The sequence below is a fragment of the Stegastes partitus genome, unplaced genomic scaffold (genome assembly GCF_000690725.1).
Source record: "Stegastes partitus isolate 25-593 unplaced genomic scaffold, Stegastes_partitus-1.0.2 Scaffold959, whole genome shotgun sequence".
In the NCBI taxonomy this organism is placed as follows: Eukaryota; Metazoa; Chordata; class Actinopteri; family Pomacentridae; genus Stegastes; species Stegastes partitus.
The window spans coordinates 263,478-283,283 of NW_007578690.1; the positions used below are offsets into that span (position 1 = coordinate 263,478).

The following is a 19,806-nucleotide window of genomic DNA, read 5'->3' on the forward strand; positions in this document are numbered from 1 at the left end:
TGTCCAACACTTTTGACCAAATAAAAATAACAGAATTCTCATCAACCTCAGATGCATTTTGTGTTTTGCACAAACTAATAAATGTTAGGATGCCAACACACTAAACTAGTAAACATGAAAAGCATCATCTTCACATCAGCATTATTGTGGCTCAAATGAGCCTCTGGCGTGGCTGTAAGCTTCTTGTTTTCCTCTGTGTGTAGTCCGTCCCCAGATTTATTCTCTGTTGCAACACCATCATAACTCTCATCCACTGTTAGTACCCTAATTCTGAGCTGCACTCTGTTTATTGCAACCCTAATGTTTGGGTTTGTCATAAAAAAAAAATGACACAAGCACTTTCTCAGGCAGAAGCTGTAGCTGTACAGAACACACACATTACACACACACACACAGTACAACTCTAAATGTTTCACCTCCTGAATTGCTTCTAACAAATGAGTGTAAATAAGGCCGTTTTGGTGTAAGTGTGGTACTTCATCATTTTTCTGCCGCTATAATTATTGGAGTCCTGTTTTTTTTTTTTTTCTTTCTCATTCCCACTCAATGCAAAATGGCTGGCTGGCTGAATTATGCATGTTTGTTTGCTGGTTTCATTACAGAAGCAGATGTCTCAGCTGGAATAATGGAGGATTTTAGAGTGTTGTTACGTTGTTTCTCTCTTACTTTCTCCATTTCGTGCTCTCTGGATGAAGAGATGATGAGCACTTTGGGCCCTTTGGCCCAATATGAATGATATCTGGATATGTCTGACTGTAGTTCTCAAACATCCCAAACAGTAGTGACGGGGCGAGCGAGTGCTCCTGATATGAATCCTGCCTTATTTCTGTATTCCTGCTTTCTAGCTCTCTCTCTCTCTTCACCCACACTTTAATATCTGCATGTAGTCCTCATTCCTCTACTCGAACACATAATTTAACAAAGTGACGAAGGCTGAAACACGGATGAAACACAATTACTGTACATCTCTGAATCCCACACACTATTTCTCGTCACCCACAGGCATCATAAAAACAAACTGCTTTCACACACATAATCACACAACTTCCTCCATATTCAGCAGCAGCAGCAGCAGCAGCAGCAATGAGCACCACTACAGTCTACATTACTACATCTAAGTGAGCAAAATCAGCAATTGCAAACTAATACTTTCTAATAAGATAATTTATGGGATTGCTTAATACCCCAGTGGCTTTTTTTCCACTTCCCTTCAAACTGATGCAATGAGACCTTGATGACCTTTTAAATTCCACTCTTAAGCCTTCAGACCTTGTAAAACTCTTAAGTATTTTTTTTGCCATTCAGACCCAGGCATACCGTAGGACATTTACACTATAGTACAAATAAATAACCCCTACACCAAAAAAAAAAAAACTCTCATCCCAATTGGAAAGCACAAAAATCCTTCTGCTTCTGTTATCTTCAAGTTTCACTTCATTCTCCGAGTTGCCTCAAGGCTTAAAAGACCCTCTTCAACCTGTCTCCTTGATCATCATCATCCCCCTCGGGCCAAGCTGAAGCCCAAAAATGTGTTTGAATTTTGAATTATGCTTGATAATGTTACAGGGCACGTAATCTTGTAAACATATGCTTAAAGTTTTCTCCAGTAAGAATTTGCTTTAGGCAGTACCGCTGCAGATACCTGATGTAAGTGAAATATCTGACTTTCGGGAGGTACGCAAAACACAAAATAGATGCACTTTGATGCTAAAAATAAAAAGCAGATGATGCTCTCAATTTGAAATCCTAAAATGCGATATGGAAGAAAAAAAATCTCTCTGAGGTTTGTTTTGTTGTCGACTCGCTGGAACCACAACTGCTCCTCACAACACATAAAAATAAGGCCGTTTCTACTTCCACGAAAGGAAAAAATAAAAAATGAATTTAAACAGGCACTGTCATACCGGCTCTCAATTTAAACAAATTCTTGAAAAGTTAAGTATCAAACTCTCTGCCTGTGGTCACATCCTGCTCCCCACACAGCTGGTCAAGTTCCCATTCCCATACTTGTCGCTCATCATTGTGATAACCGTCTACCTTGAAATGACATGTAGCCCGAGGTGGAAGTAGTCCTCACAGACATCCCAGATGTTAAAGGGGTAGGCGATAAAGCTAATGTGCACCGAGTTCTTTTCTGATGTCGTTTAGTGTTTAACTACAGTGTCTATAAAAAGTATTCACCTCTCCTGAATGTGTTTCCCTTTTATTGCTTTTTGCTTTTCAACACTGAATCACCGTCAATTTAATTAGGCTTTTTTGACAAAAAAAAAAAACATCCAGTGAAGGCTCTTTCTAATCAACGTGAAAACTGATTCCTACGGAGGAATGTTAATGAGTTCAAAATATAAAAGGTAAAACAAGTTACTGCATAAGTGGTCAACCCCTTTAAAGTGACTCACCTCATTCAATATCAGTTCAGGTAATTGGTGCTATTGTATGCTAAGTCATATAATTAGTGAAATAGAGCTCATCTGAGTGCAATGAATGTGTCTCAAATGATCAAAGTGTAAAGACACCTGTATGTGAAAGGTCCAGTCACTGGTGAGTCAGGCCTCCTGGTTATAACGACATCATGAAGACTAAAGAACACTTCAGGCAACTCTGTAAAAATGTATTGGAAAGCATAAGCCAGTGGAAAGATACAACAACATTTCCAGGTCACTGAATATCTCTTTGAGTACAGTTAAATCCATTGTTAAGAAATGGAAGGAATATGGTACATGGGTACATCTGCCGAGAGCAAACTGTCCTCAAAAACCTGAGTGACTGTGCAAGAAAGAGGCGAGTGAAGGAGGCCACCAAGACACCTATGACTCCTGAAGGAGATACAAGCTTTGGTTGCTGAGATGGGAGAGACTGTGCATGAAGCAACAGTTGTCAAGGCTTTATAGAGGAGTGGCAACAAGAAAGCCACTTTTGGATATTAAATCTAACTAGAGTTCGCCAGAAGGCATGTGTGAGACTCTGAAGTCAACTGGAAGAAGGTTCTTTGGTTTGACGAGACCAAAATTTAGATTTTTGCCATCAGACTAGACGATATGTTTGGTGGACACCATCCCCACTGTGAAGCACGGTGGTGGCAGCATCATGATGTTGGACTGCTTGTCGACAGCAGGTCCTAAAAAGCTTGTAAAGGTAGAGGATAAACTGAATGCTACACTACAGGGAAATCCTGGAGGACAACCTTGCCACTACTAGAGAACTGCAATTGGGAAAAGATTTGTTTTCAAGCGAGACAATAACCAGAAGCAAATGATCCAAATCTACACAGAAATGGTTTCAAGGGAAGAAGGGGAATGTTCTGGAGTGGCCGAGGCAGAATCCAGACTCAATCCACTTGAGAATTTGTAGCTGGCTTGAAAAAGGCTGTTCACTAACAAAACCCTTGCATCCAGACAGAGTCTGAAAGAGAGACGAATGGTTGCAACTTATCCACACATGCTCAGTGCTGTAATTGCATCTAAGGTGCATCTAAATACTTGAACTGGGTGGACACTTCTGCAATCATTTACTCTTCATTCTTTTTTATCGAGTCTTGTCAAAAAAAGCCAACATGCTTCTAAGTTGAAAAGCCATAAAAGGTGAAAACTTCCAAGCGGGTGAATACTTTTTTTATAGGTGCTGTAAATTTTGCCACAAGCTACTCTTTAATCACACTCATAGCAAACTGTGTTTCCCAAAAAGTCTCTCTAGGATCGCGTAAAACAAAATATCAGGCAAATGGGAGTATTTAAGTTTCGTAATTTACTGCATTGTAAATCTTACTCATTATTTTTACTACTTGTTTGCGCCTCAGCGTAAAATAAGACAAAAATCTGACCCAACACAAGCAAAACCTTACGTAACTAAAGCTCATTGTAACACAGTGACAACCCAACCTAATTGGCTTTCACTCAGCACAGCCACGGTGTGAGATTGATATTCAAAATGTATGCAAACTATCCCTTAAAGTCAGTGCCACATGAACACAAAGTGTGGTGGAAATGCAGGGTCAGCTGTTTGAGGCTGTCAGGCACTAGATGCTGGTGCCCGATGGGACCTGAACCGGGTCAGCTTCTCCATCCCAGAGTCTTCCCTTACGTCTGGGTCACGGACTTCTCCACCTCCTCCTCGCTAGTTGGTGGCCGCGGGGCTCCCTGGTGGTCTGTAATGAGCTGTGGAGTCAGCACCGACTACACACTGAAATGCGCACACACATCGACACGCGCCTGTGTCTGAGGACATGCATACAGTATAAACAAGTGTGACAAACAGACGCGCGCACACCCAGAGATGGCCTTAGCAACAAAACAGCATGCCGGCGTGCTGTGCATGCACATGTTTGTGCACACACTTGCGATGAAGAGCATCCCTTTGGAGGCAGGATTAATGAAGCAGCAAACAAGGCCACACTGAACCACAGTTTCCTCCAGCTCCTCTGTTTTTTTTCCTTCCTCTGTTATTTGAATCCACGTATTGACACTTTTGCTATTATGTTGATCTGAAATGCCTTCATTTTGCATTTGTCACCCTCTGATAACACCTGCTGTCAGATGAGATTAAAAGGAGCTTGCTCTAGAAACAACATCTTAAAGCTTATAACATAACCTCTTTATTTACTGAGGTAGCTGTCGGTAGATAACAAGACAGATGCAACTGATAATTGCCTAGTTTTCCGTAATGGCATGATTGGAAAAATCGTCGAGAAGCAAGATCTCTTTCTTTCTCTCTCTCTCTCATACTTATGCACAGTACAGTTTCTAAAAATGAGCGTGGTCCTTATTAGCGGATTCCCTATGGTCAAGCAATATTAGGTTCCTTTCCACCAAGCTGAATGTTGGTAATGATGAAACTACACGGAGCACGCATACACACAGTCATTACAGCGCGAGGACGAAGGTGAACACACACACAAAGAAGTCTGAATAAAAAGATGTATAGATATACATGGGAACACTCTCTTGGTAATATTCAACAGCCTGTAAGCAGCAGTGCCAGAAATCATAGCACAACAAAACATAACTTAATGTAACATCTAATTGATTTCCTCTGCAGTAATGGCTGCGCTTTCTGTCAACGCAGAGCATGCAGCCATCAATAATATCATTTAAAAAATAGCGTATGGATCCGTCTGTATAAGTGATATTTTTCCAATGGTTATGTAGAAAGCAGATAATCAATTTGGTGAAATTAAGCACTCAGTCTAGTGTTTTAATAACAATTCCGATCCTCCGCCTCCCTCCCTCTTGTTCACGCGCCCTCTTTCTGTAGTATAATGACATCTGCTGGCCAGATGGTGTACTACATACAGATGGTTTATGGATGCAATCATCATAAGACAGAGGAATATATCTTGCTGCACACATACTTCCGGTGGAAAAAAACTAAAATTAATTGTTCCTAAGAACATATGCTAAAGTCAGTATCTGGTTTGCAGTCTGTGATTATCTGCCTGAGCTTGAAAGCTAACCGACAGAAACCTCGATGCGCCCCTTCAATGTCATTCAGGCCTGCAGCTGACAGAGCAGAGAGGATGACAAGACAAAGGAAGAGCAGCAGGTGTGTGGTGTGGTGCCTTGGTGACTTTAAGTGTCACCTCTGAAAAACTTCAATAGGGGAAAAACATTTGGATTCACACAGCGTCGGGTGACTGCAGAGTGAAGGAAACAGAAAAGTACAGATAAACTCAGTGACTGTATACAAAGTGGACAGCTGGCCATATAGAAGCAAGCAGAGACAAAATAATGACCAATCATTCTGTGCACTGTTTTGACTCAAGGAAGCAGCAAGAGAAAGTTTAAGCTTGCAATGCAGAAATTAGACCCAGCCAAATATGAATACATTAGAATATATAGAATGTTTGAGTTGTGACTCAAGAAAGGAATCCATTACTTCCTTAAAAACATATTTACTCACTGTAGAAGGTCCTTCGTTACGCTGCTTGTTACACTATTTTGCATCATTCAGCATCTGAGATGCACTTGTCAAGCAATTGCCAGTTAAAAACACAACTTTAAAGCTTACATATGCTCACATGACAGCATAAGTCTGTGTCCTACTGAGAAATACACCTATCTTTGGTTATGCTCCGATGGGTACAGTCAGAAACTGTGATTTATTACAGTTTCTATCAAATTCAGTGACAGTTACTGTGTGTACTTGGGGACAACTATCAACCATCTTTCTCGAAAGCCAACAGTAAAGTGGGTGAAAACCAGCACAAACACAACTCAGAGAGAAATGCTGTTGTGAGAACAATTGCATTGGCAAGAGAATCAAGGTGGTACCGGAAAAATGCTGCACTGATTCTAAACAAAAGCACTGACGATAACTGATTAGCAACTATGATGTGATGAATGAATTTAGGAGCAGCAATATCCATCCATTATCTATACACCGCTTAATCCTCACTAGAGTCGCGGGGGGCTGGAGCCTATCTCAGCTGGGGACACCCTGGACAGGTCACCAGTCTATCACAGGGCTACACTTAGAGACAGACAACCAAGCACAGTCACATTCACACCTACGGACAATTTAGAATCACCAATTAACCTCAACCTGTTTTTGGACTGTGTGGGAGGAAGCTGGAGAACCCGGAGAGAACCCACACTGCACGGGGAGAACATGCAAACTCCACGCAGAAAGATCCTGGTGCCACCACCGGGACGCGAACCAGCAAACTTCTAGCTGCAAGGCGGGGTGCTAACCACCTGCGTCACCTTGCAGCCTGAGCAGCAATATATAACAGACAAAAAGTAATGTGATTACAGTAATGCATTACCACCAACACTGGTTATAAAACATAAAAGGACATAATGGCAGTCCCCAGTCATTGAAGCAACAAGGTGGCAGAAGATTTGTGATATTTGATGTGATGTGGCAGGTTTTTATTTTAATATTGTGTTTTCTCATTGTCCTTGTGTGTGCTAAAAATATCACGAAAGGTGAAACTTAATATCTAGATACTGTTCAACAGCACTAAAATAACATCATACTAAAAACTCACCTCTGTAGATCAAAGCTACATATTTGAAAGTATCCCTTCCTGCATTTGAATGACTTCGCTGTAACTCTAGAAAGTCCCTACTGCTCTCTCCACCAACCTCTCCACCACTTGCTGCCGCTCAAGCACACCAGCTCACCCGCAACTCTGCTAAAACATTGTAGAAATACTCTATGCTACACACTGGCAAGCTGCATTACTGAAAATCAGCCATGAACGCTCAACCTGGACAACGATTTTGAAGCAGAGTAATGACATAAAAGTGTGTAATGCAGGCTGACAGGGTTGGTACTTTAAGTCTGTTACACGTGAAACTCCAGAAGTCTTAATCTGTCTTTCTGAGATGTTCGTCGGTATACTTCAGTTTCAAAGCTAAAATGCTCTACTTATTTGGCTCATAATGCTTTGGAAAAAAAACACCATATGGACGTGTCAACAAGGTGAAAAACTTGATTTTCATTGGAGGGTCTTTAAAGATGAGTGAAGACATAAAAGGAGTGGTAAAGATGACAGCTCTGGAAAAAAAAACAACTTATCATCTAATTGAAAGTGGTTTTAAACATAATTCGACCACCTGTCACTAAACTCCTGGAAACCCTCCAGTTTACTCGCAGGAGAACAAAAGAGGCGCAGATGATGCAGTGGCCTGTCTCCTGCGTTCACTTTTACAACACTTAGGCGCTCTCTATAACAGACCACTTATCATTGATTCCTACTCTGCTCTCAGTGCCATCCAGTGGCATCAGATGATTAAGCTCCTTAAAGCACTTTAAAGTTCTCAGCAGTTTCCTTTAGCACACCTCAAGCAGTAAATGTTGATAACACACTGTCAAGCAGCAAAGCCACGGTCATTACCCAGGATTGTGTGCTCAGCCCATTTCTTTATACTCTCTATACAATGGACTCTCACAACCCATCAGCCGTTATATCTCGCATTGCTGAAATGCAGCAATACCCACCAACTGTCGATATTTTACTTCGCGAAAGGTGTAATTTTCTTTTTCAAGTGTTTCCGTGTTGTCGTCTATCTACAGTAATCTCGCTGAACCGCATATTCTATATTTGACCATTCAAAGCTTAGCAAACCTCGAACCACGGACTATTGTATTGCTTCTTCACTTCACTCCTCATTCTACGGTGAGCAACTGCAATTTATCTTGAGTGATGCCAACAAAAAGGAACCAGTAACTAAAGCTTCAAACTCCATGATTCCACCAAGTGGTGCCAAGATTGATATGTTGGCTGAAAAACACTTTTAATGGTCTTGTCATAGTCAGATACAAATCACTGGTCACGATCTGTGACTGGAGGCAGGAAGTAGCTGAAAGCTGCCAAAAGTTTTTTTTTAAAGAAGTCTACTAGATCTACTAATTTGTATTCATGCATGTTGTGTCTTGTTCATTAAACACATGAAAACTGTAGAAAAGTAAAAAACATTTTGGGTTTGGGAGCAGTTAGATATTAATGCTAGATCTGACCATCCTTAGCAAGATCTGTGAGGATGCCATTTTTCTCCATAGTGGGTTGCCAGGTTTGCAAATTGTTGTCCACTTCTTCATGTATAATAGGTGACTGATGTTGCTCATAGACTGCATCTGGTCATCAGATCTGAAAAGGGAAGCTGATGTAGAAGAAGTCTAGCATAGAAGAGAATGGTCTGACTGCACGGAAAGGCACGCTTGTTTGCAATTCTTTAAACCAATCACAGTTGTATTGGGCAGAGCTAAGCCAGTGATAGCGTTCCCTCATAATAGTAGCAGAGGAAATTGTTTTGGTGAAACATTAGCATACAGCACCATCACTAAATGGCAGATTAACTAAAACAAAACCAACAGGTCTGTCTTGCTGCACAATCCAAATCTTGTGGTGTTTCCCCAAGTGAAAAGAATTTAGAAAATGCTCACGTGTAGATAACAGAAGTGTAGGAAAGCTTGCTAGCTAGTGGTTAGTACATACCTACAACCTCCATCCCATGAGTCAGACTGAAGCAAAAGGGCCCAAAAACCTGCAATCTTTCTAACAGCCAGCAGGAGGCGACTCCTCTGGCTGCAAAAAGAAGTCTGATTGTTTAGAAGTCTATGAGAAAAAGACTAATTCTCACTTGATCTGTTACCTCAGTTGACATTTTCCCATGAGTTCATGTTCCCACTCACTAGTTTTAGGAACTTTTGAATCCAGTATGATGTTAATTTTGTAAATTATGGTCCCATTTAGAAGAAAACTGACAATAAAGCAGGGTATAATTAAGCATGAGCTTATTTCGTGATAGCTACCATATCAGTGTCCTCAGATTCTCCAGTTGGATCAACCGCTTGGCAATTATGTTGGGTTTCAAAAGATCAAGATGGAGACAGCTAAATTCCAAAGTAAAGGTTTCTCAACAGTCTATGATCTAGCTGTGCATGGGATGGACCCAACTGAAATACAAAAAAAAAGAAGTACACTTGGCCTACAGTTTCAGTGAGGTGGACAGTGCTGAAAATGAAACAGTTTCTCCAACTTGAAATGCAGTTAGTGGCCTTAAATGTTCTTATACACATAAACCGCTTTCTGCTAAGTAACTGCTTTCTACAAAAGCCTATCTACAGTGATGTATGCATGCATGTGTAATGTATTCCTCTTCTAGAATGTTGAAACAAATGGGTTGTTCGTTAATTAAATATCAGGTTCAAGGAGTCAAACGTTGTGTCTTCACTTCCTGTGAGACTCATTCATCCACTTACAGCACATCAGGATCAGCAGCAGTGGAAAGAGACAATTTACAGTAATTGTATCTCTGTAAGGGTCATTTACCGCAATCATATAGCAGAGTCTTTAGCTAATGTAGCGATCTCTGCAAACAATGGATATCCTGCAGCGACCTGCTATGAGAGGACAATTTTGCTTTTACAACGTGTGTCGTTGTGCGTTTCTGTGAGGATGGATGTGAGAGCATTGCCAGTTGATGGGGATAAAGTCTGTGGTTTTTTTTGGGAGAGTGAGTTGTTTTGCAATATTTCGGAGCATTCATGGAGTCATCTTCCTCCATTTCTACTTCTCGCCATCCTATTTTGAAATAAAATACTCACTGTGAATGCTTAATAAGATCACCTTTCCACCTAATGGATGATTAATTATGCTCTCAGTCAGAGGAGATGAAGGGAACACATTAGACTAATCACAAAAGGTTGAAAAGGAAGGCTGGAGTGAAAAGTTAATAAATGAGATAAATTGATGAAAATGATTGAAAATAGGCTACAGAAATGTGTCTGCTCCTGTCTGGGAGAAAGAGAATGTCTGGGAGATAAAGAAAAGGGGGAAGATACGACTAAATAAGCAGAGAGAGAGACTCTATGTAAAAAGTGTGGACAAAAGAAAATTGAAAGAGACAAATGGGGGACTGATAGAAAGCAGACAAATGAAATATAGGAAGGCAGAAGCAGGAAATGACTAACAGTAAGAAAAAAAAAACACAGGCAGACAAAGTCAGAGGTGTGGAGCCCTGCAAAGGTCCCGGTGAGGATTCTTTTGATTTGTGTTACCTCGCAATAACTTTCAATTGCAATGTGCGGTTCATTCCTTCTGATCCATGTGAAGCGTGAGTGTGTTGGTCCAGTCAGTTATAACACACTTCCACTTCAGGGAAACACTACAGATACGACAGAAAGAAGAGATGATGTGACACTTGATGCATTCATTGATTATTATTGGTTTTAAAGGCGGATCGCTGACAGTATCCGGCTGTTTGTTGTGAGCACAGCTACAGCTGCTCGGCTTGACTGTGATGGTGAAGCTGGATATTTGAATAATCTTCAGACTTGGCTACAGCCACAGCTACATCATCCCATAGCTGCAGTCATAACCAGACCTACAGTGTGTCTCTGTGGCGCTGGTTAGCGAGAGAGCTGCTGAATCAGCTTCTCTAGTTTTCTTTTCTAATGCAGTGCTGCAGACCTGTATCTGAACAGCCACAGCTGATGATGCACTTCTTCCTTTTGTGACTCTCTGTAGTAACAACCGGCAGCGGTCTACAGGCTATGATCATAAATCATAGTACAGCTTCCACAGTGGTGGCTACAGAGAGTCACTGCAACTCATTACTCCACACGGTGAAAATCCATTTTTATGTTTTTAAGTGTTTTGTGGCTGCTATGAATTTGGGGTGTAAAGCAAAAGCTGTTGCTATATGAAGATGTTTGTTTCTGCCATTCCTTCCCACTTGCTGCTGCTTTCAGATGAGCCATTCACCTCTCAGTCTACAAGGTTTAGTTACTTTCTAGAGCTACCCGTGTTAACTCTAAAATGTCTCAGCAATGAGTAAAGCAAATCAGATGTTCTGCTGTTGGATGCAAGAGTGAACACAAGAGTCGTCATGCACTCCCAGCATCGGAAACCTAGAGGATTACTTTGATAATTAACAAAAATGTCACAACAACAACAGGTAAATCCTGAGTGTTAGCATGCTGTCTAGCTAATGTGGCTAACATTATCATTAGTTGTGATTGTCTGTGGAAACTGTAAAGCTGAAGTACATTCAAAGATGGTGGAAACCTCAACACTGATTTGAAACCAATTAACAAGGACTGAGTGGGTCGCTGTGTTTTCATGTCATCTGTTGTGCTTCAGTGCAACTTAAACTGCGTTGCCAGTGAAATCAGAATGTGGGGGATATCCCCTAAAACAGGATTCAGTTTTGACAGTTGGGTCAATATTTGTGCAACACTTCTGCATGACACCTGAATAGAGTAGCTGTAGTCTAAACTGTCAGCAACATTGAGAAGAAGTAATTTCACATGAATTTTAGTTACTTTTGTAATGTTGAATACAATCTTTTGAAAACATGTACAGTTTGAAACCCAAATTTTTCCTGATGTTTGTTGATTGTCTGGTGTTTATGTCTGTTTCTTCTCTCCTGCTCTCTGGGCTCACATATACTGTATTTTAATACAGCTGAATTTACAGTAAAGCTGTTCTCTTTTACATACTGTTCTGTTTCTGTTGTCAGACAACAGAACAATTATTAAACAATGGCTGAAATGCCGCCCAATAGGACCACTTGGTGACCAGCAAACACTTTCCATTTCCTGGCTGCTCTCTGGATCACTCTGATTTAATAACCATAAGCATGTCTGACAAACTCATCATACAGGATGACTTTAGCACATTCTTGTTGTCAATTGCAGATATAGAGAGTCTTCTTCCTGAAGGAGGTGTGGACAGCAGCAGGTCAGCTGCATTTAAAGCCACAGACACTAAAACAGCCTGTTTAGAACAAGTCATGGTGAAATGAATCATCTTTGCAGTGTTTTGACACATTTTAGGGACAAGCAAGACTTTCATTCATTTTCTGGTAGGAGGCTCCTTTAAAGGTTGTCATATGCAGCAGTGATGTGGTTGCAGTGGTAGTTTTGCTGGCTGAGCATTGCATTGAAACCAGCGTGTTCCTGCACTCCGTAATAAACAAATGAGCACATCTGACACTGAAGCGCTCCAGGTTCAAACAGTAACAGCTGAACACATCCATAGCTCCATAAACTGAACCACAGCAGCAGCATAAAGTCCAAGCAATAACCATCCAACACACACAAAACCAGCAGCTGGATACTGTCAGAGATCTGGCTTTTAAAATGACTGATAAATGCATCACAGAACGTGTCACATCATCTGTGCCTTCTAGAGTAGTTCCCTAAACTGACTGTGTATTGCAACTCTAGTGGACCAAGACACCAAGTGTCCAACACAAAATTTCTTGCCGTGACCTTAGGGTGGCTCCATCATGAGACATAGAATATCCATCCATCCATCATCTATACACCGCTTAATCCTCACTAGGGTCATGGGGGGCTGGAGTCTATCCCAGGTGACTTAGGGTGAAGGCAGGGGACACCCTGGACAGGTCGCCAGTCTATCACAGGGCGAACATACAATATCATGTTACACAAATTTGTTGTTCAAAGCCTGGTTTAATAAAGTGTTCAAAATGTTCTAAAGGCTTGTGGAATTCCATTAAACAATAGAAATCATGATGTTTGCAACAGTTTCAATAGAAAGTAGAAATAACATGGAAGGTGTGTAAAACAATTAAAAATTGAAACACTCTCTCCAGGTCATTTTCTACTCTGGTCCTTTACTATAAAGAACACTGAAGGTTTCATTTTCAAAAATACAAATTTTATTTTGATTTTCAATCCCACTGATGTTGGCCTATTAATTTCAAGTATGTGTTTTTGCAAATAAACTGTTTCTCTAAACTACTGATTGTTTTGTGTTGCCTATGTTTGTGTTAATCCACCAGATGGCAGCATTGTGCTTCACATCAGTCCATGCTGAGCCCCCTGGCAGAAACTATCACTGAGCCTCCTGATGATGTGCTGACACTATGGGAAGTTAATGCTCTTCATCATAAAGGGGATGACGCCTAAAGCATAACAATGTTTATAGAGCAAAAACCCATTGCGTTAGAATGTAAGCAGTTTGATAGAAACCTTTGAGTGCCCGGAAGTAAATCAAATGCAAGATCTGGAATAGAGCAGCGCCATAAATCTGTGCTGTCAAATGCTGAATAATGGCAATAAAATCAGACTCTTTCAGTGAAACACTCTAAACTCTATGTGTAGTTTGTAAAAACAATTTCACAGCGGCGTGGTTTGAGTCACTGCGAGCTACAGGTTGAACAGGGCTAATAAACACTTCCCCTCCTCCAGTGATTTATTCGGAAAGCAGAACTTTTTTTCCATGCAAACCCACTGGGAGGTGGAGGTGTAAATAATTCAGCTGTAAGTATGAAAACCCCAGAAACTTCCTGCAGTGTAATCAAATTAAATCAAGCTGAATGCTCCCATAATTCATTACAGTGCACCGTGGGCTTGTCTGGGTGTCTCTTCTGTTGAGCATGTGTAGACTCTCCATTCATATTTGTTAGGTTTTTTTTTCTTTTTTTGCATGCATGTGTATGTGTATGTGCATGCATGTATGTGTGTGAATGTGTATAATTTATTCTGCACACATCCATGAAATCTTCATGGCTCTGGCATGCTCCTCTCGTCGGCTTCATGCCCTACTAAACTCAAGACTCTTCACCGTGTGTGTCCTGCTGTGCGTGTGTGTGCACTCTGGGCTTTATTTGTGTTTCATGTGCGTACACGCATGGTGCGCGCCCTTTAATGTCCCCCTGTGTCTGAACCGTCGAGTGTTTCCACGCATGACTACATCTGTGAGAGAACCTCTTCTTTATCTTCACTCACACGCGCCGACTCGGGGAGTCTCTGCGGACGGCGTATACAATAGACATGATAATTACATGTGAAGTGTTGCCCCTGTGCCTTCCAGCTGATTACGACGGCACCACAAGTTGCCGCGGTGGTATTTTCAAGGTCACGTACACAAAGCAGTTTAAAGTAGTTCACTTGTGAAGCCTGACAGATGCAGAACATTTACCGGGTGATTAGCCTTTCTAGGATTTGCTCTTATTTAAAAGACAAAGAGGCGAATGCATTAATTCAAATATGTCCATGCATGACTTGTCGGTCGCATGCAATCTGCACGGACAAGTTAACATGCAAAATGAGGAACTACATGACTCCCAGTTGGTCCCATAATGTACATTATTGGACTCACTTTAGCCTAAGATTGCATCCAAAATAACCAAAGATCTCTGAATTGTGTTGCTATACATGTGAAACTTCTTCCTTTAAAGTCAAATGAAGGTCAGGTGAAGATGTTGGCATGAGCAACTCAAGTTATGCATCGTCGGTATTCTGCCCCCTGAAGTGAAACTTGGCCATGTGTGCACGTATGGAGTGTGTGAATGTGTGTGTCCGTGTGTGTGTTTGTGTGCCTCCCCTGGCTGGAATTGGCTCCAATTACCTATTTGATGTAGAAGGTCACCAGCTAGATGTCCGTTGTGTCTGCCAATTCGCTCTCCGCTCTCACAATCGACATATGTTTTTGTGGGGAAAAAACACACACAAACACACAAGAGTGAGTATCGACTGCAGATATGTAAATGTTTGTCTGCTTTCATAACCAAGAGTTTGCATGCAGGAGGTACCTGGGCACACGATTCTAAAAATTTATACCCATGTTTTGCAGTTGTGTGTTGCTGTATGTAAACACATGTGTGTGTGTGACGGCGTTGCAACATGTGGTCTGAGTGTCCAGCAGTGTGAGTCCATTCACAGTACTTAGAATACTCCAGACATAATATGCTCATTTCATTTAGCCCCAAGTGTCTCTTGAATTATTGACCGAGCTGATGGACACACTTAGCCAGAGGTTGTGGGTTTTTGTGTGTGTGTGTGTTTGTTTGTATTTAATCACAGCAGCCACGTATGTCTGAGTCTTCTCTAGCAACCTTTTATAGTCAGACAAAGCACCAAAGCCCTGTCAGAGGAACTGTTTTCACATTTTATTTCCACTATTTCACCGTTACTTTTTGTGATTTCTGCTTTGTCTATACTTTAGTGTGTTAATCCTTTCAGTCATATGAAGTGTTTATCCATTACTTTGAATTATTTAAACAGGTTATCCTTGTCTTTTAGCTATCAAAACTTCATGTAATATTTGAAATAGTTATCCGCTACTTTTAGCTAGCTTTTTTCAACAGTTTGTCAATTACGTTTACGTTTCTCCCTTACTTTTAGCCATCAAAACCGTGTATATATTACTTCTAGATAACTATTGAAAGTGCTAAACTTAAGTTTAGTTATTTAAAGTGTATGTCCAGCTCTTGCATTCAAACAGTTTATCCATTAATTATATCGACTACATACATTTGTTTGTTGATTTTTCAGCTAACTTATCGAGCAGTTAATTTATTACTTTTGGGTTATTAAAACTGTTTAGCAATTACTTCAAGTTAAACATTCAAACCATTTAGCCTTTATCTTTAGCTGTTTTGAAAGTTTATTTTTCCTTTTAGCTAACTAAGTGTCTATCCATTCATTTTAGCTAATAACTAGTGTTTTAAACTAAGATACTATTACAATTTTTAACAGCTACTATAGCTTTTTAAAATGTGTTAGCCTCACTTTTAGCTAACTATTGAAACCATTTGCCTTTACTTATATGTATTTATCTAATATTTCAAGCTATTTAAAGTGTATGCTCATTTCTTTCAATTATTTAAACAGTCTATCCATTACTTTTAGCTACTGAAAACATGTGTTTAGTCATTTTGAGCTAACTGTTTAAACTGTTTATTCAGACTTCTAGCTCGTAAAATGGATAAGCAATTATATGAAGCTAAATACTTAAACTAGTCACCCTTTATCTTTAGCTGTTTTAACAGTTTATCCATGTTGTTTTGATATTCAAAGTTTATTTCTTTTGGCTAATTGTATTTAGTTTGTATCTCTTACTTTGAGCAAACATTTTTAGCAAGTTTATCCATTAAATTTAGCGATTAAAACTGTTTAGCAATTATGTCAAGCTAAATATTCTGACTTTTTAATCATTATCTTTAGCCATTTTGACTTTCTTCTTCTTTCTTTTTTGTTAGATATTTAAAATATATGTAAATTTCTTTTAGCTAACTAGTCTAAGTGTTTATCCATTACCTTTAGTTATCAAATGTTTATCCATTTTATGCTAACTATAAAGCTATTAGATCAATCAAAATTGTCGAGCTAACTATGTATCTGTTGATTTTAGCTTTTTCAGCTGTTCATCCATTACTTTCAGCAAACTTTGTGACAGTTTTTCCTTCACTTTTGGTGCATTGTTTTGACATCTCTGCTTGCTTTCTGTTTAGTTTTTACAGCAAACAGGTTGTTTTTTTCCCTTCCAAGTTTAGTAAAGCTCCTGCAGTAGAACCTGCTGGGTTAATGCTGGCTGGGAATCACTGATCTATAGCTGCAATAGAGAATATTTAAGAAATTACAGAAAGATACTGACATGGAGAGATCAACAGGTACAGTCGGGTCAAAGGTCAATTAAAATGTATGATCACTGCAGGTGGTCTCGATAAACTCTATATGAATGAACTGTTTCATCTCAGTTACGCAAGTTCAACCTCTCACAGTATTTATATTTGGTGCTTTTAATAGTCAAATGTTTGATAGGCCCTTTAAATGACTTCAGGCGTGGAGCCATTATTGTTGCACACATAACAAGCTACAATCAATACCCATATCTCTACAGTTAGGTCAGATCAGTTCAGACAACACATGTCGGTTGCGATCGCAGTCCGACACACTGAGGATGAGAAGATAGAACCTGACTGACTTGCGGAGGCCCAACTTCAAAACTCTTGGTGTTGTTGGGCTGTTTTTAAGGGTCACGACGTGTTCAGCGGTAACTCTGTAGTAGTGAAATGATAAAACTGTGAATAATTAATATACAGTAAGTATCTTGGGTTGAGTGCTTAGCCTGAAAACATTAACCTTCTTAACATAAATAAAACTGTGCCTTGGAGGGAAATACTACTCAGTGTACTAATGCAGCTTTTCAGATCAGCTGATCACATTAAGATATCTATGATTACAGAGTTTTCCTTGAGAGCTGGTTTTCTTTTGACACCAATATCTTTGCCCCCACTGGCAATTTTTTGCTCATGTTTGCCTTTTAAACAAATTAGACCGGATGATGTCTGGTTAAATTGTGCAGAAGAGCGTGGACATCACAGCGTCGCCTGTGCGTAAAAATTAAAAAAAAATAAAAAAAAACAGTGTAATAAATTTATTAGCACGTTCTATCGGGCGTGGCAGTCTTGTCTGCCGGGGGGGCTGTAGCCGTAGTCTGCTCCGGGGCTGCTGGATGCTCCATGATGGATGAGGAGTGACAGATCGGGGTTAGCCGCCAGGGGAGTCCATTTTCTTCCAGCGCACGGTCCTACCCGAGGAGAAAAAAGCGAAGGAGGGGAGACATTGGACGCAGGAGGAGGGAAGGGGACGAGATACAGAGAGAGAAGCGACCGATTTCCACCCCTCCTATTTCACTCTCTCTCTCTCTCTCTCTCTCCTCTCTACTCCTGTGCATCACAGCCTACTGGGCTTTACCCGGACTGCACCGCATTGACGCTGCTGCTGCTGCTGCTGCTGCTGCCGACCCAACCCAATGAACTAACGCACCAACACACACGCAGGATCGGATTTTCTTTTTTTCTTTTGCAAACTGGATGCTGTGCAGATCGGATACTATTCCCCGTCTTTGCATGCTTCTCTCTGGATCCGCTGTCCTGCTCGGTAATGTCAAGACTTTGAAAAAGGGGAGTGACGGAGAGGAAGGGTTTTTTTGGGGGGGATCATTGCAGCTGCAGCGGTGCACAAGGAGACGCTGGGATATCTCCTACAAGTTTCCAGAGCTCACGAATGGAGCGATTTCATTGAATCCCTGCGCTCTCCCTCTCTGAGATCTTTCCAACATGGGTGTTGACTGAATGGAAGAGTATCCCCCCGCGCTGCCACAGAGGTCTGGGGATGCACTGGTGAGGATTTAAAAAATAAATTGCGCTCGATCGTTTTCTTTTTTTTTTCTTGGATCATGCAGATTCTGCCGCCCAGGACGTTATTTGTGTTACTAGCCCACGCACATGTGTTGTTATCTCTGAGAAATTATGGCGAAGTTCGAACTAAAGCGGACAGCAACAGCAGCGCGTACTCCGGCAGGACTTTCCACGGGTCACTGCGAGAGAGTCACCAAAACAAAGCCCGGGACCGTGCGCTCTTGCCCGGGTACGCCACAGGTGCGTCCTCGGCGGAGCTCCAGGCGATTATCAGAGGGACCCTTAACTCCACTCACCCCTGGAAGAGGGTAATTGCAGGAGAAATGAGGCGGGTTGGACACAACAAGCGCGAATATAATAGGACTGTGACACCCATGGAGGATCCCAACGCCGTCTCTCATTGGGACCCGACGCGCCACCATAATAAGAGGATAAAGTTGAATGGCGCTCTCAGTAGTACGGGGACGCCAGCAGGTGGACACTACAATGCGGCTAAGCCCTCGTCAATGGGCCGGGGAGACGGAGGAGGAGGAGGGGGGACAGAGGAGGGCGACCGGCACAAGAGAGGCACAAAAGACGAGCAGAAGAAAGCCTGGAAGAGGGGGAGAAACCGGCCGAACAAAAGCTCCGTGGTTTTGGCTCAGCCTCACGAGTCGCCGTGGGAACCCATCCCCAAACCGGTGGCGCTCACTTCCACCGACATGCCCTTTGACCTCTTCACCAGGAGGCCCGAGTTCTTCACGTTCAGAGAGGAGAACCCGTGGGACGCCACCCCGATCACGCCTCCCAGCTCGCAGGACTTCGGGGACGAGATCAAGAACCCCTTCTACCCGGTGACGAGCGAGACTTACGGCGCGTACGCGATCACGTGCGTCTCCGGGGTGATTTTCCTGGTGGGGATCGCGGGCAACATCGCCATCCTGTGCATCGTGTGCCAGAACTACTACATGAAGAGCATCTCCAACTCTCTGCTGGCGAATCTGGCCGTGTGGGATTTTGTGCTCATCTTCTTCTGCCTGCCCATGGTGGTGTTCCACGAACTCACCAAGTCTTGGCTGCTGGGAGAATTCACCTGCAAAGTGGTGCCCTATGTGGAGGTAATTCTACACTGTTTGTTGCCCTGCATGCCTATCTGCAGTGATAATAGATGGCGAAAGGGCTCAATCAGTATCATCTGCCTTGTCTGAATGTGATCACACCTCTCAAGTGTCAACAGGAATCATATGTTAGACTTGACAAGAAGCGTTTACACTCCTGTTGCCTGCATATGTGGAGATTTCAGTTTTAAAACCCTGACAGGCCTGAAAGTGCACAAGATGTCACCTCAGCCGGTAACAAGGGAACAGTGTTTGTCACTCGTACACCTGCTGCAACCAGAGTCTCACCTTGCCCTCCAGGCATA

General features: G+C 41.6%; 1 protein-coding gene across 1 annotated transcript; it reads left to right on the top strand.

Annotated features, from left to right (window-relative positions):
- Positions 1-18,394: 18,394 nt before the first annotated feature.
- Positions 18,395-19,501, top strand: LOC103366629 (prosaposin receptor GPR37L1-like; the record flags this gene model as incomplete). Its single annotated transcript, XM_008294399.1, has 1 exon — positions 18,395-19,501. A coding segment is annotated over exon 1 (1,059 nt), but the record flags the coding sequence as incomplete, so codon positions are not given.
- Between the last annotated feature and the right edge of the window lie 305 nt (positions 19,502-19,806).